Genomic DNA, 27,022 nt, shown 5'->3' with positions numbered 1-27,022 from the left:
AAAAAACCAGCTCCTGGATTCACTAATTTTTTGAAGGATTTTTTGTGTCTCTATTTCCTTCAGTTCTGCTCTGATTTTAGTTATTTCTTGCCTTCTGCTAGCTTTTGAATGTGTATGCTCTTGTTTTTCTAGTTCTTTTAATTGTGACATTAGGGTGTCGATTTTGGATCTTTCCTGCTTTCTTTTGTGGGCATTTAGTGCTATAAATTTCCCTCTACACACTGCTTTGAATGTGTCCCAGAGATTCTGGTATGTTGTGTCTTTGTTCTCGTTGGTTTCAAAGAACATCTTTATTTCTGCCTTCATTTCGTTATGTACCCAGTAGTCATTCAGGAGCAGGTTGTTCAGTTTCCATGTAGTTGAGCGGTTTTGAGTGAGTTTCTTAGTCCTGAGTTCTAGTTTGATTGCACTGTGGTCTGAGAGACAGTTTGTTATAATTTCTGTTCTTTTACATTTGCTGAGGAGTGCTTTACTTCCAAGTATGTGGTCAGTTTTGGAATAGGCGTGGTGTGGTGCTGAAAAAAATGTATATTCTGTTGATTTGGGGTGGAGAGTTCTGTAGATGTCTATTAGGTCCACTTGCTGCAGAGCTGAGTTCGATTCCTGGGTATCCTTGTTAACTTTCTGTCTCGTTGATCTGTCTAATGTTGACAGTGGGGTGTTAAAGTCTCTGATTATTATTGTGTGGGAGTCTAAGTCTCTTTGTAGGTCACTCAGGACTTGCTTTATGAATCTGGGTGCTCCTGTATTGGGTGCATATATATTTAGGATAGTTAGCTCTTCTTGTTGAATTGATCCCTTTACCATTATGAAATGGCCTTCTTTGTCTCTTTTGATCTTTGTTGGTTTAAAGTCTGTTTTATCAGAGACTAGGATTGCAACCTCTGCCTTTTTTTGTTTTCCGTTTGCTTGGTAGATCTTCCTCCGTCCCTTTATTTTGAGCCTATGTGTGTCTCTGCACGTGAGATGGGTTTCCTGAATACAGCACACTGATGGGTCTTGACTCTTTATCCAATTTGCCAGTCTGTGTCTTTTAGTTGGAGCATTTAGCACATTTACATTTAAAGTTAATATTGTTATGTGTGTATTTGGTTCAGTCATTATGATGTTAGCTGGTTATTTTGCTCATTAGTTGATGCAGTTTTCTTCCTAGTCTTGATGGTCTTTACATTTTGGCATGTTTTTGCAGTGGCTGGTACCAGTTGTTCCCTTCCATGTTTAGTGCTTCCTTCAGGAGCTCTTTTAGGGCAGACCTGGTGGTGACAAAATCTCTCAGCATTTGCTTGTCTGTAAAGTATTTTATTTCTCCTTCACTTATGAAGCTTAGTTTGGCTGGATATGAAATTCTGGGTTGAAAATTCTTTTCTTTAAGAATGTTGAATATTGGCCCCCACTCTCTTCTGGCTTGTAGAGTTTCTGCCAAGAGATCCACCGTTAGTCTAATGGGCTTCCCTTTGTGGGTAACCCGACCTTTCTCTCTGGCTGCCCTTAACATTTTTTCCTTCATGTCAACTTTGGTGAATCTGACAATTATGTGTCTTGGAGTTGCTCTTCTCGAGGAGTATCTTTGTGGCGTTCTCTGTATTTCCTGAATCTGAATGTTGGCCTGCCTTGCTAGATTGGGGAAGTTCTCCTGTATAATATCCTGCAGAGTGTTTTCCAACTTGTTTCCATTCTCCCCGTCACTTTCAGGTACAGCAATCAGACGTAGATTTGGCCTTTTCACATAGTCCCATATTTCTTGGAGGCTTTGTTCATTTCTTTTTATTCTTTTTTCTCTAAACTTCCCCTCTCGCTTCATTTCATTCTTTTTGTCTTCCATCACTGATACCCTTTCTTCCAGTTGATCACATCGGCTCCTGAGGCTTCTGCATTCTTCACGTAGTTCTTGAGCCTTCGCTTTCAGCTCCATTAGCTCCTTTAAGGACTTCTCTGCGTTGGTTATTCTAGTTACCCAATTGTCTAATTTTTTTCAAAGTTTTTAACTTCTTTGCCGTTGGTTTGAATTTCCTCCTGTAGCTCGGAGTAGTTTGATCATCTGAAGCCTTCTTCTCTCAACTCGTCAAAGTCATTCTCCGTCCAGCTTTGTTCCGTTGCTGGTGAGGAGCTGCATTCCTTTGGAGGAGGATAGGCGCTCTGCTTTTTACAGTTTCCAGTTTTTCTGCTCTATTTTTTTCCCCATCTTTGTGGCTTTGTCTACTTTTGGTCTTTGATGATGGTGACGTACAGAAGGGTTTTTGGTGTGGATGTCCTTTCTGTTTGTTAGTTTTCCTTCTAACAGACAGGACCCTCAGCTGCAGGTCTGTTGGAGTTTGCTAGAGGTCCACTCCAGATCCTGTTTGCCTGGGTATCAGCAGCGGTGGCTGCAGAACAGCGGTGGCTGTAGAACAGCAGATCTTGGTGAACCGCCAATGCTGCTGCCTGATCCTTCCTCTGGAAGTTTTGTCTCAGAGGAGTACCCGGCCGTGTGAGGTGTCATTCTGCCCCTACTGGGGGGTGCCTCCCAGTTAGGCTGCTCGGGGGTCAAGGACCCACTTGAGGAGGCAGTCTGCCCGTTCTCAGATCTCCAGCTGCATGCTGGGAGAACCACTACTCTCTTCAAAGCTGTCAGACAGGGACACTTAAGTCTGCAGAGGTTACTGCTGTCTTTTTGTTTGTCTGTGTCCTGCCCCCAGAGGTGGAGCCTACAGAGGCAGGCAGGCCTCCTTGAGCTGTGGTGGGCTCCACCCAGTTCGAGCTTCCCGGATGCTTTGTTTATCTTATCAAGCCTGGGCAATGGCAGGCGCCCCCGCCCCAGCCTCGCTGCCGCCTTGCAGTTTGATCTCAGACTGCTGTGCTAGCAATCAGCGAGACTCCGTGGGCGTAGGACCCTCCGAGCCAGGTGCGAGATATAATCTCCTGGTGTGCCGTTTTTTTAAGCCCGTTGGAAAAGCACAGTATTAGGGTGGGAGTGACCCGATTTTCCAGGTGCCATCTGTCATTCCTTTCTTTGACTAGGAAAGGGAACTCCCCGACCCCTTGCGCTTCCCAAGTGAGGCAATGCCTCGCCCTGCTTTGGCTCACACACGGTGTGCTGCACCCACTGTCCTGCACCCACTGTCTGGCACTCCCTAGTGAGATGAACCTGGTACCTCAGATGGAAATGCAGAAATCACCCATCTTCTGTGTCGCTCACGCTGGGAGCTGTAGACCGGAGCTGTTCCTATTCGGCCATCTTGGCTCTCAAAAATTTTTTTTAAAAAATTTAAATCCACTGTAATCCCATCACCCAGAGGTTACTACTAACATGCTGAGATACCACCTCTGAGTCTGACACCAGCATTTCTCTCAACTCTCCAAGGGCAGCATTTGCCTCTGCTCCATACCTGGGCTCAATTTCCACAGCACTCTTCCTTCCTACTGCCCTTCAGTTCCCATCCTCTCCACGCTTCAGGACACCTGCTTTCACTGCAGCACCTACACTGACTGCCCTGAGAGACGGAGTCTGCAAACCCTAAGCTCTCCTAGGATTTGTTCTCATGTGCTGTTGATACTTTAACTCATAGCAGTCAAAACGTAAAGATCTCCTTGTCCAGCACTATCCAAAATATGTTCTGAGGCATGTTAATTTTCATTGTAATTTTTTTTTTAAGAGACAAGGTCTCGCTCTGTCACCTGGGCTGGAGTGCACTGGCATGATCATACCTCACTGCAGCCTCAACCTCCTAGGCTCTAGCAATCCTCCCATCTCAGCCTCCTGAGTAGCTGGGACTACAGGTATGCTTGTGGATGGATATGCAGTGTTGGCCCTGATCCTCTTCCATCAGCAACACTATCCTCATCTTCATCCTCATCATCACCACCTTCGTCATGATTGTCATCGCAATTATGACCATAATTCCTGGCTAATTTTTTTTTTAATTTTGTAGAGACAGGGTCTCACTTTATTACTCAGGCTGGTCTCAAACTCCTAGATTTAAGTGATCCTCCCACCTCCGCCTTTGAAAGTGCTGGGATTACAAGTATGAGCCATCACGCCTGGACTCATTGTAATTTTTTTTTTTTTAAATAAGAACTCAATGGCCAACTGCTGGGTTAAAGACAGTTAAGTGAATGTCTTTATAACAGAGCTAACCAAACTCTCCCCAAGCTTATTTGACCCTTTGTCACTTTAATTCCCTTTGGGAAATATCAGGTTAGTTTGACCATTTCATTTATTAGGCGATATGGTTTGGCTCTGTGTCCCCACCGAAATCTTATCTTGAATTGTAATCCCAATATGTCAAGGGAAGGACTTGGTGGGAAGTGGTTCGATCTTGGGGGTGGTGTTTCCCATGCTGTTCTCATGATTGTGAGTTCTCATGAGTTCTGTTTATCTGAAAATGAAGGAGTTCTCACAAGATCTGATGATTTAAAAGTGGCAATTTCCCCTGAACTCACTCTCTCCCCTGCCACCTTGTGAAGAAGGTGCCTGCTTCCCCTTCACCTTCTGCCATGATTTTAAGTTTCCTGAGGCCTCCCCAGCCATGTGGAACTGTGAGTCAATTAAACCCCTTTTGTTTACAAATTACCCAGTCTCAGCTAGTATCTTTATAGCAGTGTGAGAACAGACTAATACATTAGGAAATGAAACTTAGTTTTCTCAGAGAGACTGTAGGACTTACCTAAGTTCACACTGCTTGAGAGGGACAGAGCTGGGTCTTGGGACTCAGGTCTCTTGTCAGCTGTCCTGGTGCCTCCTCTGGTGTCCTGCAGAGCCTTCATCCTGTGCCATCTTTCTGCCTGGAGGTTTCACATGACCGTGTGTGTGTACACATCCTTCTCATGTCCTGTGTGAGAGTAGGGACCGAGTCCTAATCTTTTGTTCTGTCTCCTCCAGTTCTGAAGTTAGTGTTCAGTGAGTCATACTGAGTTTACTTAGAAGGGTCAGGAGTGCTGGCTGTAGCATGTATCTGTTCTTACTGACACAGAATCTATGTGTGTCCTGGCACCAGGTTTCTAATTTCCTCTGAGATACTGAGCAGGTACCCTGATTCAGTCTTCATTCCGTGTGATTGAGGCAGGTCAACCCCATTCTCCTGGATCCCATGCAACCTGAAATTAGCCAGTCAGAATATTCTATCACATTGGCCACAGGGATCCATCAGCATTAGATCCATGACACTAGCCAGATCAATAGAGTTAGCTTTGGAGCTTTTGTTGGGACTATTGACAAAGAGGAGCTCTCTTTCCTGGGGCAGGCTGAGCTGGGAAAATAAAATCCTGAAGCTGCCTGCGGCTGCTTTGTCAAGAGCCTACCAAGGAATAAAGCCAACTCAGAGGAAAGCAAAACTATGGAATGGGGAAAGGTAGAGTCAAAATGACATCATTTGGCCAGACACAGTGGCTCACACCTGTAATCCCAACATTTTGGGAGGCTGAGGCGGGTGGCTTACCTGAGGTCAGGAGTTTGAGACCAGCCTGACCAACATGGTGAAACCCCATCTCTACTAAAAATACAAAAATTAGCCAAGCGTGGTGGCGCATGCCTGTAATCCCAGCTACTCAGGAGGCTGAGGCACAAGAGTCACTTGAACCTGGGAAGCAGAGGTTGCAGTGAGCTGAGATCACGCCATGGCACTCCAGCCTGGGCAACAAGGGCGAAACTCTGTCCCAAAAAAACCAAAACAAAAGAAAACAAAAAGACATCATTTAAGAGCTCATGTCTGGAGCTAGCCCTGGCTTTGGGCTTTTCAGGTATATGAGCCAATAAATTTCCTTTAACCCAAGCTAGTGGATTTGGGAATCTGGTTTTGTATATAGAAGAGTTTTGATTAGCGGGCCGGGCGTGGTGGCTCACACCTGTAATCCCAGCACTTTGGGACGCTGAGGCAGGCAGATCACGAGGTCAGGAGATTGAGACCATCCTGGCTAACACAGTGAAACCCCGTCTCTACTGAAAATACAAAAAAATTAGCCGGGCGTGGTGGCAGGTGCCTGCAGTCCCAGCTACTCAGGAGGCTGAGGCAGGAGAATGGCATGAACCTGGGAGGCGGAGCTTACAGTAAGCAGAGATCGTGCCACTGCACTCCAGCCTGGGTGACAGAGCAAGACTCTGTCACGAAAAAAAAAAAGAAGAGTTTTGATTAGTAAATCCGTACATATATGGGATTTGGTTGCTGAAACATAATGATTTTAAAAGGAATCTCACAGATTTTCACTGGACAAGAAGGATCTGACCAAGCCATCCTGAGAGGGCATTATGCCACAACCCCTGGGCCTTTCTTTTTAAAAAGGCAAGGAAATACTTTCAGGAATATGTACTAAATGCCACTTTCTGCCTTCCAGTACTGACAGACATTATACGACTGGCTCAGGGAACACAGCCAAGAAAAAGGGAGACTGTCACCGTTAGTGAAAATGGAGATGCCTTTACACTTAACCCTGTTATCCAACCCACACTGGCAACTTCCCAGACCCTCACCTTCAAATGTGCTAATAGGAGTGTGCATGACCCTAAAGACAGCTACCAGATTTGAACTGAATGAAAACAGCCCTGGATTCAGGATCTGACACATATTTGGTGCTACTAGATGTTTGTGAAAGAGTAGTTTCTATTACTTTTTGACGTTGGTATCTGGGATGAGAGAAATCGCATTTCTTAAATCGGCTAAGTGGGGATAATAATTACATGCCTCTTTTTCCCAGGCAGCACTGCGTAAATCCACTTGCACATAACACATCTAACTGGTGTCCCCTCTCTGTCATACAGAATTCTTCATTCATTTTTTCACCATTTATTCACTCATTCACTTACCATCTGTTGAATCCTGGACCAGGGTTCTGCTTGGTAGTGAGGATACAATACTGAGTAACAAACAGTCCCTGCTAGTTCCTGTCCCTGAGGACCTGCCGTGTGCCTGCACATTGCCTGACCCTATGTTTGCCATTGGGACACAAAGGTGACTAAGTCATGACCCTGCCTCACAAAGCCAGCAGGCTCTGCAGCAGTGAGTCCCCCAGAGACCAGGCCTTACCCTCAGGTATGTGGGAGCAGATAGAGATTGAGAGCCACTCCTGGGGTGGATGAGGAGCCTCCACGGAGTATTAAGCAAGACTGTCTTGTAGTCAGCCCTTCGATTTAGAAAGAACACTCTAGCCAGGCCAGGGAGAGAATGCACATAGAATATAGGAGTCCTAGGAAGGGTGGTCTGGAGGAAATGATTACAGAAATATTTAGGCAGGACAGAGAGCAAGCTTGCCCTCCACTTTACAAAGCCAGATCTTCTTACTGTTGTTGTGACATTCATTCTCAGAAGAGCTTTATGCGAGGTTGAATTCAGGAGCTCATTTCTGCAAGCGCAGAGTGCCTGCAACCACATGGCCTCTGTTGTTTGTGCCGTGTGGTTCCCTGCCTGCTGGATGGTAGTACCTCGTTACATCAGCAGCAGCAAGACTCTCTTAAACTCTTTTCCTCCATGGAACCAAGTTTCTTGGTGGAAGAGACAACACATTTACTGTAATTGGGCTGCTCAGACTAAAACAGACCAATTTTGGTTTCTCACCAGCCGGGTGGACACAGCACAGCCAGAGCCAAATCCCTCAAGGGAGGCCTCAGGACTTGGCCCTTCCTTGTCAGGATCTGTTTCTCCTCCCAGGGCTGTATCCCGGGCTTATGTACTTGTGGATTAACTAATGGGGAGTATTTTGATGGTATACCCTTAGCCTTAAAAAATACAACTCGATGATAATTGAAGTGCATGTGCATCATAGAAAAATTAGGGAATGCATAAAAACAAAAAGAAGAAGAAAAATTGATCACCCATAATCTTACCATCTAAAGATAACCACTGTCACGTTTTGGTGTATTCTTGACCCTTTCCTTTGTCGATACATATGCATGTGTATGTAAGAGTGTGTGTGTGAGTGTGTGTGTGTGTGTGTGATTTTGTTTGTTTTTTTGCCTCCCTCTTTTTAAAAACTTTCATTAGCTTCAGGGGTACAAGTGGTTTTTGATTACATGGATAAATTGTATAGTGGTGGCATGTGTGATCCTGAAACAAACTTGGAACAAGATTGTACCTTGTTTAAGAGAGTCTTGCTGCCCCTGGATGTGATGACGTGCTACCGGAAGCTTCCATCCAGCAGACAGGGAACCACAGGGCACGAACAAAAGAGGTCATGTGGTGGCAGGCACTCTACCCTTTCAGAAATGAGCTCTTGAATTCGACCTTGCATAAAGTTCTTCTGGGAATGCTGGGAATGAACATCACAGCAACAGTAAGAACATTTGGCTGTGTAAAGTGGAGGGCAAGCTTGCTCCCTGTCCTGCCTAGACATTTCTGGAATCATTTCCTCCAGACCACCCTTCCTAGGACTCCTTTATTGTATGTCCCTTTTCTCTCTGGCCTGGCAGACTGTCACGGACTGTATACAGACGCTACTAAGAGCATAAGTCAGAGACAAGAGAAGGGCTGGCCATGGACTTGACCCAGTGTGGCCCTTCCATTTCTGATGTGCAGGTTAAGTGAGCAGCATCTGACCCATAACCCATAAACTGAGAATTCAACAGAATCGTTAGCAGAACTACTTGCTGCTACACTCTAGGCCACATGCAGTCAGAGCACAGAAATTCAGCCATTGCTGGGAAGACAATTGGCAAAGGTGACCTGAGTATCATAAATGGATGTTTGGGTTTTGTGATGGTGTTGTTTGGACAATAATACATAACTTGAAGCATACTGCTTATTTGAGGATTTTGCAGAAGCTACAATAAATGAACTAGAAAATAGTTAAAGAGATTTTTCTCTGCTGAGAATAGTGGCAAAAGTAAAAATTCATTTAGAACGAGCATTCAATATATTTATATTTATCATGCTGCAGGGTTTACCTTGTAAAGTTGCTTGGTGAACTGGAAAGTGCTATGTAAAAATAATGGTAGCACACATTGTTATACCATTCATATGGAAAAATGGATATGCGTGTCTATTTAGATCTGCACACAAAAGCTGCTTTCAGGATTTAAATATGTAAAATCGGCATACAAAGAGGTGAACTTGAAGAGCTGCTCTGTCTGCGTTTGAATTTTCGCAATTCCATTTGTATGCATGGTTATAGGGTTTGATGCTCCCGCTTGGATTAATTCTCTCTCATAATATTTCCTATGAAAAGTGTTAAGATTTCTTTGTATTGTTTTTATTCATAAAAAAAATCATTCACACATACACATGTTTATTAACCAGGTTGGCCAACCAAGGGCGCTTTCCAAAAAACTCTAAGCAAGTCATTCGAGATTTGAAATAAACAAGATGATCCCTTTCCAGACCCCCATCTTATGCAGTGGGGAGACTCCCTGGGAAAGAGTCCAGGCCTGTGTTCTGTGTGAGGGTTGGACTGGGCCTGTAGACGGTGGGGCTCTCATTAAGAACCTTCCTGGGAGCCCACCCTCATCTTTCAGCTAAGTCTCAGACTAAATTGGTTTGGAGAACAGTTGGGTTTCAATTACTCAGAAGCTGATGTCTCACAGCTCAATGCCATGTGCAGCGAGGCGCCTAGCAACAGCTCTCTGATGAGCAATGATGAGATTTTAATTAGCGTTTTGGATCTATCTAGAAATCCATTCCAAGCTCATTTGCTGGAAGGAGCCGAGCTTTGTTGGGGACCTGTTTGAGCCTGTTTTCTTAAAGGAAGGGACGACAACCACACAACCTCTGCTCGCTCCAGACCTCTCAGCACCCGAATCCAGGGCTTCCTTCTGGCGGTTTAGTTAGTCCTCTTTTCTGACTTGGTCCCCAGAACACTGAAGCTCCGCTCTGTGTGCAGGGATGTGAGTCAAGAGCAGTGACTGTGGCCTTTTGATGTCCCGCGATCCCAGGAAGCTCTGCTTCCCAGTCGAAGTGGGATAGCCATACCCTCAGTCACACAAGCTGCAGAATCTTCTGGACTCTTCTGTCTCCCCCTCTCCACACCCAGCGAGTCACTGGCCCTACCACTCCTCCTCCTGGACAACTCTCTAGCCCAAACTCCCTTCCCTGGCCCCTTCCTTAACTCTTCTTCCTGCCCGCATCTCATCCAGACTGCTCTCTGTAACGATTCCAGAGATGCAGTTATGAGATGCAGTGTTATTCCCCCTAGCTCCCAAGAGGCCGAATCTTGTGAGAGAAACTTTCTGCATGGAACACATACCACAGGTCTCCAAAGTATGCATCCATCTGGCTTTCAGATCTTAGGCCCATTGCGAGGGAATGTTAAAAATGCATATCTCGGGACCTCCCCCAGACTCTCCACATCAGGCTGTCTGGGGCAGGGCCTGGAAGTCTGCATGATCACCACGTGCTAGCAAACAGGACAAAGTCAGCACTCGCTAACATGGATGCTGGACTTGTGAGGGTCTGACCCCTGCCCACCTGTCCAGCATCGTGTCATGGTGTGCTCCTCTCCCCTGCCAATGCTCTTCACCCGGCTCTGCCCTGGAGGACGCCCCTCGCATGTCTTTATAGTCTACTCTATGTCATGCCTTTGTGCTACTTCCTGCTCATGGTACTTCTCTTACCAGTATTTTCTTCCCCTTCCTGTCCACCTGGGTGACATTTGCTCACCTTTCCAAACCCAACTTGGGTATCCTCTGCACTCAGATGCCCTTTCTGCTAGAGCAAAGAGTTTTTTGGGTTTTTTTTTTTTTTTTTTTTTTTTTTTTTGAGACAGTCTTTCTCTGTCGCCCAGGCTGGAGTGCAGTGGCGCAATCTCGGCTCACTGCAAGCTCCTCCTCCCAGGTTCACGCCATTCTCCTGCCTCAGCCTCCTGAGTAGCTGGGACTACAGGCGCCCGCCACTACACCTGGCTAATTTTTTTGTATTTTTAGTAGAGACGGGGTTTCACAGTGTTAGCCAGGATGGTCTCGATCTCCTGACCTCGTGATCCTCCTGCCTCGGCCTCCCAAAGTGCTGGGATTACAGGCGTAAGCCACTGCGCCCGGCCAAGATTTTTTACTCGTTCAACAAAAATTAGGGTCCTTTCCATGAGCCAGCCACTCTTTGGGGATCTGGTAGTGAACTCTGCAGATGAACTTTTTCACCTGCATGTAATTTATATTTTAGAGAGAAAGACAAGCAAATGGAATTACTGGATCATATGAAATTCTATGTTTAATTTCTTTTTCTTTTTTTTTTTTTTTTTTTTGATGAAGTGTTGCTCTGTCACCAGGCTGGAGTGCAGTGGCTTGATCTCAGCTCATTGCAACCTCCAACTCCCTGGTTCAAGTGATTCCTCTGCCTCAGCCTCTCGAGCAGCTGGGAACACAGGGGTGCACCACCACACCCAGCTAATTTTTGCATTTTTAGTAGAGACAGGGTTTCACCATGTTGGCCAGGATGGTCTTGAACTCCTGACCTAATGATCTGCCCGCCTCAGCCTCCCAAAGCGCTGGGATTACAGACATGAGCCACCGCGCCCGGCCTTATGTTTAATTTTTTGAGAAACCAGCATACTGTTTTCCACAGTGGCTACACCATTTTACATTCCCACCAGCAATGTACAGGGGCTCCAATTTTTCCACATCCTCACCAACATTTCTCTTTTTGTGATGATAGCCATTCTAATGAGCATGAAGTGCTATCTCATTGTGGTTTTGAGTTGCATTTCCCTAATGATTAAAGATGTTGAGCATCCTTTCACGTGCTTATTTGTTGATTCTAAAATTTTTGACGTTAGCAATTGAAAGAAAGGAGTTCCTCTGAAATGAGATGAGGAATATTGTGGGAAGAGCAGGTATTAAATGAAAAATCCAGAATTAAATTTGAGCTGCAGATTCAATATCCAAGTAGAGATATTGGTAAGCAACAGAATACATGAGTATGACGTTCAGGTGGCAGGTCCAGCCTGGTCCTGTAAATTTGGGAGTCGTTAGCAAATAGAGAATGCATTAAATCATGGAATTGAGTGAGATCCCAAGGGAATTTTTGCAAAAGAATAGAAACAGACTGAGGCTAACGCTCTGGGGCATTCCTATGTGAAGGATGGAAGTTGAGGAGGATGTAACTAGCCGAAGAGATGAGAAGGAGTAGTCAGCGGTCAGTAGGAGTGTGTCCTGTTGCGGAAGCCAAGAGAAGACAATGTTTCAAGAAGAGGGAGTGATTCATTAGCTCTAATGCTGCTGAAAAGTTGAACAGATGAAGACTGAGAACTGGCTATTGTTTTAGTAACATGGAGATCACTAGTGACTCTGATCAGCTGTTTGAGTGGATTAGTTGGTTTAAAAGCCTGATTGCAGAGAATTCAAGAGGAATAGGGAAGTTGAGAAATTAGTAACAATGGTTATAGAGTGTTTGAGGAGTTTGCTATAAAGGGGTGTAGAAAAATGGAGAATGTGGGGTTAAAATAAAGATTTTTGTTCATGATAAAAATTACAGCACATTCATGTGTTGATAGGAGTGATCCACTAATGGTAATGAAGGAGAAAAGGGGGGATTACTGGAACAATGTGATCCTTTCTTCCCCTGTGCCTTTCTCTGCACCTCTGCTGACTTTTAGCAAAGTACTTGAAATACCCCTAGACAGTAGTCCCTTTTTTTCTGTGGTTTTGCTTTCCAAGGTTTTAGTTACCCAAGGTGAACCAAGGAAGGCCTGAAAATATTAAATGGAAAATTCCAGAAATAAGCAATTCATAAGTTTTAAATTGTTTGTTGCTGTGAGTAGCATGATGAAATCTTGTGCCATCCTCCTCTGTCCCTCCTGGGATGTGAATCATCCCCTTGTCCAGAGTATCGGCTCTGTAGTCCCTACCTGCCCATTAGTCACTAGTAGCTGTCTCGATTATCAGATCAACTGTCACAGTGCTTGTTTTCAAGTACGTAAGCCTTATTCTTACCTCATAATGGCCCCAAAGCTCAAAAGCAGTGATGCTAGTACATTGTTATAATTGTTCTATTTTATTACTAGTGATTGTTGTTAACCTCTTATTGTGCCTAATTTATAAATTAAGCCTTATCACAGGTATGTACATATGTATAGGAAAAAACATAGTGTCTATACAGGTTGTACTAGCCAAGGTTTCAGACATCCAGTGGGCATCTTGGAAGGTATCCCCCTCAGATAAGGGACGACTACTGTACATACTAATTGGCTTTCTTTTCTATCTTACTTTGTGTATTAGGCAGATATTCCTGCAGTAATGCTGTGTAACAAACAACTCTAAATCTCAATGGCTACAGCAGTGAGTTATTTCCTGCTCAGTTTCGCTGCTGTTCAGCTGCTTTCAGCTGGATTTGGCTGAGCCAGTTGCATTCCACACTCTGGGGTGGGGTCCAGCCTGCTCCGTGTCTCTCATTCTGGGACCTGTGGGTACCCAGCACAGGCTTTTCTTGTAGCAAGTGATAGAAGTGCAAGAGGGCAAGCCAAAGCACATAAACATATCAAAAGCCTTTGCTTGCAACAAGTCCACTCGCATTCCCTTGGCCAAAGCAAGTCACACAGCCAAGTTCAACATCAATAGGGAAGACAAATAAATGCCATCCACAGACCATGGCAAGGAAGGGGAAAGAAAGGGGGAACATTATTATATGGACAAATAATGTAGTCTGCCACACTTAACTAGCCTATAAGCACCTCAACAGAATGGTCTTATTCATTCTGTTTTTCCAGTGCCTAGTATCATGCCAGGCATATAGGAAATGCTGCAAAAACATTAAGTAAAAGCATATTATCAGCTTTTTTTTCTAAACAAGGTATGATTCTACTCTTTTAACTTTGGACCCAGAAGGATTTGGATTTGAATCCCAGCACTCTCACTTTTTAGCTCAATGACTTCTGGCAGTAATACCGATAATAGTAAAAATCATAACTAATGACATTTCTTAAGTGCTTAAGAAGGGTTAAGTGCTCAAGAGTGCTGTGAAGGGTTTTTGGTTCATGATGTGATTTGATCTCCAAACAAAACTCTCCCCATATCATGGATAAGGTAACTGAGACTCAGGTTCAGCAACTTACTGAAGGTCACACATCTAGAAAAAGGTGGAGTTCTATTATAGTACCCCTATTTATGAAGTTAGCCCCATCTGTAGAATAAGGCTAAGCATAAAAACATTCACTTTGTAGAACTGTTATTAGATTGGTTTAAAAGTAATCATGGTTTTTGCTATTACTTTTTGCGAATTTCAATTAACCTAAATAGATTAATTGAAAAGACACATGTAAATTATCTGGCCCAGTGAATGTCATGCTCTGGGCCCTCAACAGATATTACGTCCTTTTTTTTTCTTTTTCATTTCAATTCTGATTCCTGCTGCCAAACTTGATGAAAACTTTCATCAGGATCTGATGCTTAAAAGCCGTTAATTAGAGCCTTGTTAAACCTACAACACTCAATCTCTGCGACCCTAACAGGTCTCTGCTGAAATCTCCTCTGAAGTCAACCCATCAGCAGTGGATTTCTAAAACTCTTAGGAAGTCGTTTTGACTTGCTCAGAATTTCTCTTGGCTGCTGAATTATTTATGTGCCTTGATGGATTCTGAAGTCAGCCTCCCCCGTAGGAGGTGGGTTTATAAATGAGGCCTGGAGCAGTCTGATGTTCCGGTGTAGAAGGTGGTGAGTGAAAGCAAGCAAGCAGATGGCAGAAGAGTTGCCAAGCGACCTGTGAGGCATGAAGCCCAGGAGAAGAGCGGGCTGCTCAAAATCTGCTCAATGATTTCAGACACTCAGAACAAGCTGGAGGAGATTGTGTCTCGAAAACATGGGACCTTTCCTTTGGAGGAGATGGGGTGAGAGAGGAGGGAAGGAAGAAATGTTTAATAAGTATTTACTATGTGCCAGACACCTAAGATATATTATCCTATTTGATCCTCGCAAAAACCAGGCCTGGATTCTCTTGATTTTACAGGCAAGAAAACTGAGCTTCAGAGAGGTGAAATAACTTGAGCACATTTTAAAAGATAAGTTCTGGGCAGGGTGCGGTGTCTCTCACTGATAATCCTAGCACTTTGGGAGGCTGAGGCAGGTGGATCACCTGAGGTCAGGAGATCTAGACCAGCCTGGCCAACATGGTGAAACCCCATCTTTACTAAAAAATACAAAAAACTAGCCAGGTATGGTGGCATGTGCCTTTAGTCCCAGCTACTCAGACTGAGGCAGGAGACTCGCTTGGACTCAGGAGACAGAGGTTGCAGTCAGCCAAGATCACACCACTGCACTTCAGCCTGGAAGACAGAGGGAGACAAGAATAGAATAGAATAGAATAGAATGGAGTGGAGTGGAGTGGAGTGGAGTGGAGTGGAGTGGAGTGGAGTGGAGTGGAGTGGAGTGGAGTGGAGTGGAGTGGGAGTGGGAGTGGAGTGGAGTGGAGTGGAGTGGAGTGGAGTGGAGGAGTAGAGTAGAGTAGAGTAGAGTAGAGTAGAGTAGAGTAGATAAAATAAAATAAAAAAGGGGTAAGCTCTGGTATTGAGAATGCCAAGAATGCAAGGCTAAAAATGAGCTGAGCAGGGGATTGGAGTTGTCAACAAGAATGTAATTGAAATGATTGACCATGAGGGACAGGCTGAAAAAGGACAGATGTTAAGATGAAAAGAGACTGTTAAACTAGGAGAGGGCTGGGCACAGTGTCTCACACCTATAATCCCAGCACTCTTGGAGGCTAAGGCGGGCAGATCACTTGAGCCCAGGAGTTCGAGACCAACCTGGGCAACATAATGAGACCCTGTCTCTAAAAAATAAAATGAAATAATCATCCAGGCATGGTGGTGTGCACCTGTCATCCCAGGTACTCAGGAGGCTGAGGTGGGAGGAGCACTTGAGCCCAGGATGTCAAGGCTGCAGTGAGCCATAATAACACCACTGCACTCCAGCCTGGGACATAGAGAGAGACCCTGTCTCTCAAAAAACAAACAAATGAAAAAACCTAGGAGAGGAAAAAGGGTGAAGCTCAGGGAACAAGTATAGAATGAGGGGAAGGGAGTGGAGAGGGTGGAGAAAAGAGAGGATGTGGTAAGAGCAAGCACATGCCCTGGGGAGCAGTCCCAGGAGTGCCCTTGCATGGTCAGTGGTGAACACTTGCACACGTCTCCACATTGCACAGGAAGACACACTGGATGCTTGCAAGCATTCTCAACATTCTTTGAGCTAGTTTTATGACACAAGATGGCAGGTATGTTGTCCTCCTTCCTCTTTCATCTCTTCCTGAGGCTCCTGTATTAATTATGAAGATGAGTTTTTTAAGGCCAGGCATTGGAATTTTATTAGTTGCATTTATAAGCAAAAAGCAGACTTCAGGCTTACTGGCAGAAATGGAAAAAAGAGTAAAGAAAATTTTACTTAATAACAGTGAAATGAGAAACATGTCGATAATCTCCCACAGAAACTACTTAACAGCTCTCAGAAGGAGGCAGAGAAATAAATTATAGCTTACACAATGGCACATGAAGCAGCCAAAAATTAAAATGAGAAATCTCTTTTTTTTAAACTGACAAGTAAAAATTGTGTACATTTATGGTTTCCAGCATGATGTTTTGATGTATGCATATGTGATGGAGTGGCTAAATCAGGCCATTTAACATACGCATTACCCCACAAGCTTATCAGTTTTTGTGGTGAGAACACTTAAAATCTGCTCTCTTAGCAATTTTCAAATATACAGTATATTGTTATTAACTGCAGTCACTGTGCTATATGAAAGATCTCTTAAACTTATTCCTTTAACTGAAATTTTGTGTCTTTTGACCACATTAATTTCATTTTTTTGTTTTTATTTTTTTTTTTTGAGACAGAGTATCACTCTCTCACCCGGGCTGGAGTGACAGTGGTGCAGTCTCGGCTCACTGCAACCTCCACCTCCCAGGTTCAAGTGATTCTCCTGCCTCAGCCTCCCAGGTAGCTGGGATTACAGGTGCACACCACCATGCACAGCTAATTTTTAAATTTTTAATGGAGATGGGGTTTCACCATGTTGGCCAGGCTGGTCTTGAACTCCTGACCTCAAGCAATCTGCCCACTTTGGCATCCCAAAGTGCTGGGATTACAGGTGTGAGCCACTGCGCCTGGCCCCAACATTAATTTCTTTATGTACAGAAATAGCATGGTCTCTAAAATCTATTATGAATTTAAAAAAAAATCAAGGTACAGATGAATGTGTATGTGTATAAAAGACGGTGAAAATATGTGATATGGAGTACGTAACATAACATTCTTGTTTATGCACACACTATCCCTGAAAGGATATATGAGTAACCTTCTGTGCAGGGAGGTGAGGGGAAGGGGAGGGGAGAAACCATTTACCAGATCTCAGCCTAACAGAACAGTTCAGGCAGATCCTTGGTGTCCCCAAGGGATACCATGTTTTGTTGGATTTGGGGACTTTGGTTGCCAGACACTGTAGCTCCATGTGAACATGCCAAAGTGCCCTTAGATATTGTGAGCCCACCGTGTGGTACCCTCTCTGCTACCCTCACCCTGAATCTGATTTTCTGTTAATTTTGGGTGGGCATCTTGGAAGCTTGCCACTAGATTTCCTCCAGATTTCATCCCATGCATGTTTCCTTTCAGCTGATTTTGCTTTGTACCTTTTACTGTCATAAATCATAGCCCCAAGCATGGCTATATACTGAGTCCTCTGAGTCCTCTAATCAGTGGTTAAACCTGGAGTTAGTCTCAGGGACCCCAAACAGGTACTAATAGATGCAGTTACAGATAAATGCCAAGATGTCAGAGGCTCAACACGGTAGTTATTGATGTAAAGATTGATGACACACAGTGTTCCTGAGGGAGTAGGGGGCCTTCTCCCTAGTCCTTCAGGGCTCGGATGCCTTCCATCTTGAACTCTGCCTTCCTCTAAGGCCTCTGACTCCTCTGCATTAAGTTTGCAGATGAAAAAAGAAACTGTGGAGAGGACATAAGCCCTTCTTAATGTCCCCACATCGGCCCCAGGATGACACACATCACCCCGTCTACCCAAATTCCATTGGCAATCACCAGTCATAGGACCTCACCTAAATGAAAAGAGCTAGGAAATGGGGCCTCTGCTCAATGGCTGTTCTGCAGCAGCTCTTCGCTGTGGAAGGAAAGCGTGAATCCTTGATGACCTACAGCAGCCCCATAGCAAATACTTACTGTGAACCTACTGTGTACTCAACTGTATGCCAAGTGCTATCAAGCAGCCCAAAGAAGTGATATTGTTCTTGTCCATGTGCAGCTTGACATGGAAAAGGGGATTGGCCACCCCAAGGATGAGGAGGCAAGGCCCACTTTTTCTGGGAAGTCTTCTTTCCTCCCAGACCACTTCCTCTGTGTTTCCATAGTAACTGGTGATGAATCCTCTCGTAGCACTCATCGCAGTGCATTGAAACTTTCCATTTTCTTGTCTGACTCTCCTACTGAATTATAATATTTCTGAGGCTGCAAATTCAGTTGTCTTATTGGCCAGCATGTAACCCCAGTGCCCAGCACAGAGCCTGCCACATCCGAGATGTGCAGTGAATCCGCGAATGAATAAATGACTGAGTGAGATGGTGAGATGCAGTGTGGCACCATGCGTGGAATGTGTGCTTCAGTGTTACTCAAACCTTCTTATCTCTGGGACTTCGCAAAAGTTACTGAACTTCTCTGAACCTCAATTGCTCAGAAAGATACCAAATTGCAGGGTTGCCATTAGGATCCTCTGAGATTATGAATGTGTATATAGCACCTATCCCTGTGCTAGGCACATAGTAAATTTGATTAAAATGGTATTTGTTATTAACATAAATTATAGCCAATGGGAAACCAATTTCAGCTTCCAGATGTATTCTTGGATGGAAGTCATTAGGAGGTCACAGAAATTAACAGAAGTGGCCAAATCCTGTGCACCAAGTGATGAGAGGGAGGAGTTTTGGAGACAGCACTTCATTTCATTGTGGGATCTTCCTGGAAGGACCAGGGGACTTCCTTCTCCTGTCCATGACAGAGTGTTGGCTTCATGGTTCTCAAGGTAGTGCTTATTCTCCCAGGACTTCACAAGATGTCAAACTCATCTCACACCTTGAGTTACATTCTTCAAGATTGAGTTCTGACTCCTTTATTCACTCATTCACATAATAATTTTTAGAGTATCCACTGAGCCAGGCACTGGGGATGGAGAGTAATGAACAAGGAAGACCAAGCTTCTCTCTCCTGGAGCTTACATTCTGGCAAGGAAGACAGACAAAAAACTGATGGCTATATCAGACAGAGACAATGCAAAATAAGATCTTAGGCTGTGTCCTGGATATACGTTCACGCTTTCTTCAACATCTGCAGCCTCCAGGTAAACCGTTGTTAAATCTATTACACATGTCACCTCTAGTGGTACCATCTGGCCTTCAATGATGATTTTGTAATTAACGCACACATGCACGGACACACAGGCATACAGTGATACCCAAAACTTCTTCTCATATACTATTCCCAAGTGGTCTATTTTCCATTTCATAATTTTCTAAGCCTCTAGTTTTTGACTTTTTTTTAAAGCCACACAAAGCTTTTTTTTGTTTTCTAAACTCTATGCTAGGGAAGGCTGAGTGTGAAAGCTCTTCACTGGTTGATGGGGGGGTCCCCACTTGCTCAACCTCCCCCAGGATCCCCGACGTTGCCCTGACCTCCATCAGAGAACTCAAGACTACAAGGAGTGCAGTTTGAAAACCATGGGTGAATCAGCAATAGGAATTTGGCAATGAAGTTAGAGTCTAGTTCAATAGACAGCCTCATGGATAAGGAAAAACCAACAACCCACAAAGGCTAAAAGTAAATCCGTGTGAAAGGGTGTGGTGGGGAGTCTTCAGGAAAACTTTTCTGATTGTAAATGCCCGAGGCAGCCAGTGTCGTGTTTGGCATCTGACTCCACGGCGTCTACACCAGACCAGCTTCTCTTGCATTGTTCTCAGTGAGGACGTCTCATGTGGGGTTCACCCTGCCCTGGATTTCTGTCTTTGACCCCCTTATCTCCAGTTATCTTTTCCTCTACTTGGCCTCAGTCACACGCTCCCTTTACCACTTGGCCTTGTCATCACCTAAAAACTACTTCTGCTCCATCTTTCCAGCTTGCTGGCCCTTGAAAATACTTTGTCTTCTCTTTCTGTCACACCCACCAAATAAAAGTCCAACTCCAGATAACCCATCCATCCTTCCTGTCCTTCTCTGAACTCATTCAGATGACCTGAGGAAAATCTCACAGCGAAGCAGAGAGAACTGTAACTCAACACAACTTCTGATGCCACACTGTAAACTAGACCACTGGCTTCCGCCTTCCTAAAAATGAGTTCACAACTTCTCACACCTCACACCTCTATGCTTTCTTCCTGTCCTCCATCTCAGCTCACTGTTAGTGACCTTGTCTCATTCCATTGAGAATGTAGAAGCCACCTTCTCATGTCTACAAGATGAGAGCTCCCTCATTCACCTGTCCCAAGTGCCACACACCTGTCTCCACCTCTTCCTTCCATCCTATCCCCATGAGGATGTGTTCTCATGGCTCTTAAAACCAATCTCTGTGGTACCGTTCTCAGGGATTTTGGCCCTTTATTATCTATTGTTATCCCTGGGGCTTCAACTTCTGTTTGTTTTGTTTTTGAAGCAGGGTCTCACTCCGTCACCCAGGCTGGAGTGCAGTGGCAGGATCACGGCTCACTGTAGCCTCAATCCCCCCGGGCCCAAGTGATCCTCCCACCTCAGCCTCCCAAGTAACTGAGATCACAGGCATGTGCCACCATGCCCAGATTTTTTTTTTTTTTTTTTTTTTTTGAGACCGAGTCTAGCTCTATCGCCCAGGCTGGAGTGCAGTGGCGCAATCTCTGCTCACTGCAACCTCCACCTCCCGGGTTCAAGCGATTCTCCTCCCTCAGCCTCCCCAGTAACTGGAAGTACAAGCGCCTGCCCCACGCCCAGCTAATTTTTGTACTTTTAGTAGAGGCGGGGTTTCACCATATTGGCCAGGCTGGTCTCGAACTCCTGACCATGTGATCCGCCCGCCTCAGCCTCCAAAGTGCTGGGATTACAGGCATAAGCCACCGTGCCTGGCTTCAACTTCTGGATTCTCCATGGGGTCATTCCCATCATCCTACAAATATGTTCTGGAATCTCTCATCAAGCAAACAGCAACAAAACTCTCCTGATTCCACCCCCTTCATCTGTAGCTCAGGTTCCCTCCTCTGAGCACTGGACATTTATCTCTGCTTATGCCTTGGTGCCGTCTCCACTAGTATGTCCGGAGGCACATCAAACTTACCATGTCCAAATTAGACTTCCCGATTTTCTTCTGCTTACCTGTTCTACCTACAGTTTTTCCCATTTCAGGAAACACCGACCTGTGGCTCAGGCCAGCATCCTAGGAGTCATTCTTCATTCCCGGGCTTCTCACTGTGCTACTGTCTTACTTCATTCAGTTCTTCACACAGCAAAGAAAGCATTCTTTTTTTTTCTTTTGTGTTAAAAGTGGGAGAACAGACATCTTTGTCTTGTTCCTGATCCTACAAGGGAAGCATTTAGTCTTAGACTATTGAGTATGGTGTTAACTGGGGACTTTTCCTAGATGTGCCTTATGAGGCTGAGAAGAGTCCCTTCTGTGCCTTGCTTGTTGAGTGTTTTTTATCATGCAAAGATGTTTAATTTTGTCAAATATTTTTTTCTGTGTCTATTGAGACAATCCTGTGGTTTTTGTCCTTTACTCTGTTGATGTGGGGTATTACATTAGCTGATTTTCAAGTTATACTGGCCTTTTTATATATTGCTCTGTCCAGGTTTTGTTTTTTTGTTTTGTTTTGTTTTGTTTTGTGATGGAGTTTCACTCTTTTTTGCCCAGGCTGGAGTGCAATGGTGTGATCTCAGCTCGCTGCAACCTCTGCCTGCTGGGTTCAAGTGAGTCTCCTGCCTCAGCCTCCCGAGTAGCTGGGATTACAGGGGCGCGCCACCACACTCAGCTAATTTTTGTACTTTCAGTAGAGACCAGATCGCCATGTTGGCTAGGCTGGTCTTGAACTCCTGACCTCAGGTGATCCGCCTGCCTCTGCCTCTCGAAGTGCTGGGATTACAGCCGTAAGCCACCATGCCTGGCCTCTGTCCAGTTTTCTAAATGTTTTGTTCATGGGTTTGCATTCCAAAGTGTTCCTTCTGAACATATGAGATGACATCACTGCTCTGCTTTAAAACTCTTCCGTGGATTCTCACCATACTGCAGAGGTCCCCTTCGGAATTCGGCCAAAGCTGCCCTCTCTGGGGCCTTTATGCAATGTCACCCCTTTGCCCCCAATCCAAGTCCTTCCCTGTCGCACTTTCCAGCTCTCTCACTGGCTTCTCCTGGGAACAGTTTCTAATAAATTCCCTGCACACAAATCCTCTTCTGCACAGGTGCCACTTGTGCAGATCAACCGCCATGCAGGAGAATATTGCTCTGTCCGCTCAGCCCTCCCACACCCCAGCCCCCTCACCCTAACTGGGCTCTGTTGATTTTCCTGCAGGTGATTTATGCCCTGAACACCCGCCAGGATGAGGCTGAGGCCAGCATGGAGGCGCTGCGGGAAGCGCACCAGGAGGAGCTCCAGAATGCGGTGGCAGAGACCAAGGCCAGGCTCCTGCAGGAACAGGGCTGCGCAGAGGAGGAGGCCCTTCTCCAACGCATCCAGGCCCTGGAGAGCGCCCTGGAGCTGCAGAAGAGGCTGACGCAGGAGGCGCTGGCTGAGTCGGCCTCATGCAGGCTGGAGACGAAGGAGAGAGAGCTGAGGGTGGAGGCGGAGCACGCCGAGCGAGTACTCACGCTCTCCAGGGAAATGCTGGAGCTCAAGGCTGACTACGAGAGGAGGCTTCAGCACCTGACGAGCCACGAGGCTACCCCGCGGGGCCGGCTGCCCCAGGAGAGCCCTGAAACCAAGTCAGAGCCAGGCCAGGGCCCGGAGATGCAGGAGGTCCTGCTAGAGGTGCAGCGGCTGCGAGTGGAGAACCAGCAGCTGAGCAAGGACTACGCCCGCAAGGCCGAGGAGCTGCAGGCCACCTACGAGAGGGAAAACGAGGCCATCCGGCAGGCCATGCAGCAGTCGGTGAGCCAGGCCCTGTGGCAGTGGCAGGAGAAGGAGTCGGACCTCCGCAAGAACTTCCAGGTCCAGGAGTCGGCCCTGCAGGCTCAGGTCCGGAAGCTGGAAGGAGACCTGGAGCACAGAGGCCGCAAGATAAGTGACCTGAAGAAGTACGCCCAGAAGCTGAAGGAGAGGATTCAGGTAAAGCAGCATCTCTTCTTACAACCCCAAAGGGATAAATCAGCAGGGCGGCTTATTGTGAACCTGCTATAGATCAGCCATTGTGCTAAGCACTTGCCTTCTACGGAGGTGAGCCCTATTATCTCCACTGAATTCACCTACATTCATTCCACACACACCACACACAGACACTATTTTGTTTGCTTATTTTTGAGACGGAGCCTCACTCTGTCACCCAGGCAGGAGTGCAGTGTTGCGATCTCAGCTCACTGCAATCTCCATGGCCCAGGTTCAAGCAATTCTCCTGCCTCAGCCTCACTAGTAGCTGGGAATACAGGCGCCCACCACCACACCCAGCTAATTTTTGTATTTTTAGTACAGACGGGGTCTCGCCATGTTGGCCAGGCTGGTCTCCAACTCCTGACCTCAGGTGATCCGCCTGCTTCAGCCTCCCAAAGTGCTGGGATCACAGACTTGAGCCACTGCGCCCCGCCCACAGATATTTATTGAACACTGACTATCTGCCAGGCCCAGGGCTATGGGCAAGGGACACGTGGTGAGTTAGACTTGGTCCCTAACGTTGGAGAACCTGGAAACCTACAGTCTACAGATGAGAAGCTAAGACTGAAATTGAGAGGCATAAGGACTAGCCTACATTGGCACGTGGCTAATAAGTGTTCGAACTCAGGTCAGCCTGATTCTAAAGCCCCTGTTAGTTTCATAGCAACCTAAAATTCCCAGGACTTTGTGTTTATAGAGAGCAGGATCATGGATGATTCAGTTATGTGAGCCCCACAAAACCACAGAGCCCCATCTCTACAAGTAGCAGCAGTTAACATTTCTAACACTCCCTGAGCGTTTTTTTTTTTTTTAACCACTTTATCTCATTTAATCCTCAGTAAAGGAAGGCCAGAGGATGAGGAGGGATTTGATGAGCTCTGGGCCACTGAATTCCACTGATTCAGGGCTTCTGCTGTGCATATACCTGCCTTTCAGGTCTGATGGCTATTCTGTGTACACAGGATGTCTCTATACAGAGCTATAACCAGAGAAATGGGACCCTTCCTGTCTGTTTAGGACCTGGATGTGCAGCTTAAGGAGGCTCGACAGGAGAATTCAGACTTGAAAGGCACTGCAAAAAAACTTGGGGAGAAGCTGGCTGTTGCCAAAGACAGAATGATGCTGCAAGAGTGTCGTGGGACACAGCAGACAGGTGAGATGCCCTGGAATGATTTCCTTAAAAGACCCAAGGTTAGCTGCCAGGTTGGTCTGGTGCTACTGGCAGCCTTAAGCCTGCTAAGGGAGCAGAGAGGAGGGGCAGGGCTGCTTGATCTGACCTACCTGGTGGTTGAGACCTATCCCTGCAGGTTACAGATGAGCTGACACCTACAGCTGCCTCACCTGGAGCTGGCTCAGGTTGGACATCTAAAAGGTGTGATGTGAAAGGACCCCTTGCCCCCAAATATTTCCCCACCAGGCTTACCACAGTGCCTGAAATTCTTAGCACTGACTCGCTTCACCCCCCACCACTTACACAATGCTTTATGCTTTTAACATCATTTAACACAATTATGCTATTGAGTCTTTCCAATAATCTTATGTGATAAGTATTGTCAATCTGGTTGGGCAGATTGATGGTGGCTCATGCCTATAATCCCAACACTTTAGGAGGCTGAGGAGGGAGGGCTACTTCAGCCCAGGACTTTGAGACCAGCCTGGGCAACATAGTGAGACTCCATCTCTATGAAAAAATAAAAATAAAAAATTAAATACAGGCCAGGCATGGTGGCTCATGCTTAAAATCCCAGCACTTCGGGAGGCCAAGGCAGGTGGATAACCTGAGATCAGGAGTTCGAGACCAGCCTAGCAAACATGGTATAAACCTGTCTCTACTAAAAATACAAGAAAATTAGCCAAGCACAGTGATGGGTGCCTGTAATCCCAGCTACTTGGGAGGCTGAGGCAGGGGACTCACTTGAGCCCTGGAGGCAGAGGTTGCAGTGAGCCGAGACTGGGCCATTGCACTCCAGCCTGGGCAATAACAACAAAACTCCCTCTCAAAAAAAAAAAAAAATTAAATTAAATACAAAGTATCGTCTTGACATTTGGGGCTCAAGTGATCTTCCCACCTTGGCCTCCCAAAGTGCTGGGATTACAGGCGTTAGCCACCATGCCTAGACCAAAAAGTATTGCCAATCTTTCATGTTACAGATGAAGAAATGAGACCAAGAAAGGATAAGTGGCTGGCTCAAGGTCAGCCAACTGGTTGGTGACAGAGCTCTTGCTTGTATCCAAAAATACATGATTCTAAGTGCCTTCCCCTAGGCCCCTCAACAGAAAGCTCTTGACACTGGGAGATATAACAAAGGCACAAAACCTGGGAGCTGCCTTCAGGGAGCTCATGGGCCTGTACCTTACAGCCCACAGCGTGCTTTGGTATCATAGACATAGCCCAGGCAGCAGACGAATAACGTGCATGGGAAAGAAGCCACCGTGGGGCAGAAAGGTGCAGAGAAGGGGAGGTACTGGTTCTGCAGGAACCAGAAAGGTGTTGTGGGTTTCGAGCAGAGGTCTCAAAAGTGGGACATGAGTACTTCAGAGAATATAGGAGGAAAACTTAGCCATTCTGCTTATATTAAATATTTGTTTTTGTTTCATCCTTTAAATTCCTATTAAAAGAACATATATTTGAAACATGCTCAATTTTTTTAACCGATAGAAACTGCAGTCAAAAAGATTTGGAGGTTATTTAGGAAGGGAGAGCAGGGCAGTTATTTAAGCTCACGGGGCTTCTTGAGAAGAGATGAGAATTGCTACCTTGACCATGCTTCAGGGCCAGCAGACCACAGGGCAGGAATTACACAGGGGATGTTGGATAAAGTGGTTGAAAAGCGGAACAGGGGCCTGACAGCAGAAAGCCTTGAACAAGAGGCCATGGCCAAGAGCATTCCAAATAATGCTGAAATGTATGCTTGCAGATGCCGTGAAGACTGAGCTAGTTTCAGAGAACGAAGTCCTGGGGGAAGAGAATGACTTGGAAGCCGGCAATCTTCATCCTCAGCAGAATCAAAGCTGTCTCAAGGAGTGCCCTTGCATGAAAGGAGGCACAGATATGCAGGTAGTGTCTGACCCAGCCCTGGGGATGGAGAAGGCACAGAGAGCTTTGCTATCTATTATAAGCATCAGGTAGAGGCCAGTCCCCAAACATAGTGGATCCACTTGGAATCAGCAGAACCCGTAGTTCCTGGAGTAGAATTCCAGCCAGCTTACTGCCTACTCCATGCCACCAGAAACCAGGAGACTGAGAATGTAGCAGAATCCTCCCAGTGCTATATCATCGGCTTCTGGGAAACTGGAAACTGGCTTAGGATCTCAATGCATGTTCCCAGTCAAAAGAAGCAAAGCAGTATTTAAAATCTACCATAGTATGGGCTGAAATATCTGATCTCATGATAATAGATACACCATTCCAAAAAGCCCTTTTCCAGTGGTGGAGACTTTTACTAACATCAAATATATAGTCTTGTAAAATTGATTGCACCTTGTGCTACATGCTGTGTTTATATACTGTGTTACAGTATATAAACGTTGTAAAAGTTGTATGGAAGGAAATGGTGATTCCCTGCTCCTCACCCCTCCCCAGTGGTTTTACAAGGTCCTTTTTCTTTTTATAGACCAAGAAAGAGGCAAGTGCTGAGACAGAATATATGAAGCAACAATATGAAGAAGACCTTCGTAAAATCAAACATCAGACAGAAGAGGAGAAGAAACATCTCAAAGACCAGCTAGTGAAGCGACTGGAAGACTTGGTAAAGAAGCACACCGTGGAAATCAAATCCGTTCGCTCGTCCGTGGAGGCTGAAAGAAAGAAACTGCAGAAGGTGAG

The 27,022-nt window shown here is 45.6% G+C and overlaps 1 protein-coding gene across 2 annotated transcripts in view; it reads left to right on the top strand.

The window, feature by feature from the left end:
• Positions 1-27,022, top strand: part of FAM184B (family with sequence similarity 184 member B) — a 148,343-nt gene that overhangs the window by 49,803 nt on the left and 71,518 nt on the right. For both annotated transcript variants that reach the window (XM_054553777.2, XM_024246449.3), the window contains exons 2-5: positions 22,405-23,157; positions 24,214-24,349; positions 26,115-26,254; positions 26,811-27,017. In XM_054553777.2, the coding sequence (XP_054409752.2) occupies positions 22,405-23,157; positions 24,214-24,349; positions 26,115-26,254; positions 26,811-27,017 (1,236 nt within the window). The remainder of the gene's footprint in view (positions 1-22,404; positions 23,158-24,213; positions 24,350-26,114; positions 26,255-26,810; positions 27,018-27,022) is intronic.

The sequence above is a fragment of the Pongo abelii genome, chromosome 3 (genome assembly GCF_028885655.2).
Source record: "Pongo abelii isolate AG06213 chromosome 3, NHGRI_mPonAbe1-v2.0_pri, whole genome shotgun sequence".
Classification (NCBI taxonomy): Eukaryota; Metazoa; Chordata; class Mammalia; order Primates; family Hominidae; genus Pongo; species Pongo abelii.
This window is presented reverse-complemented; position numbering and strand designations above follow the sequence as displayed.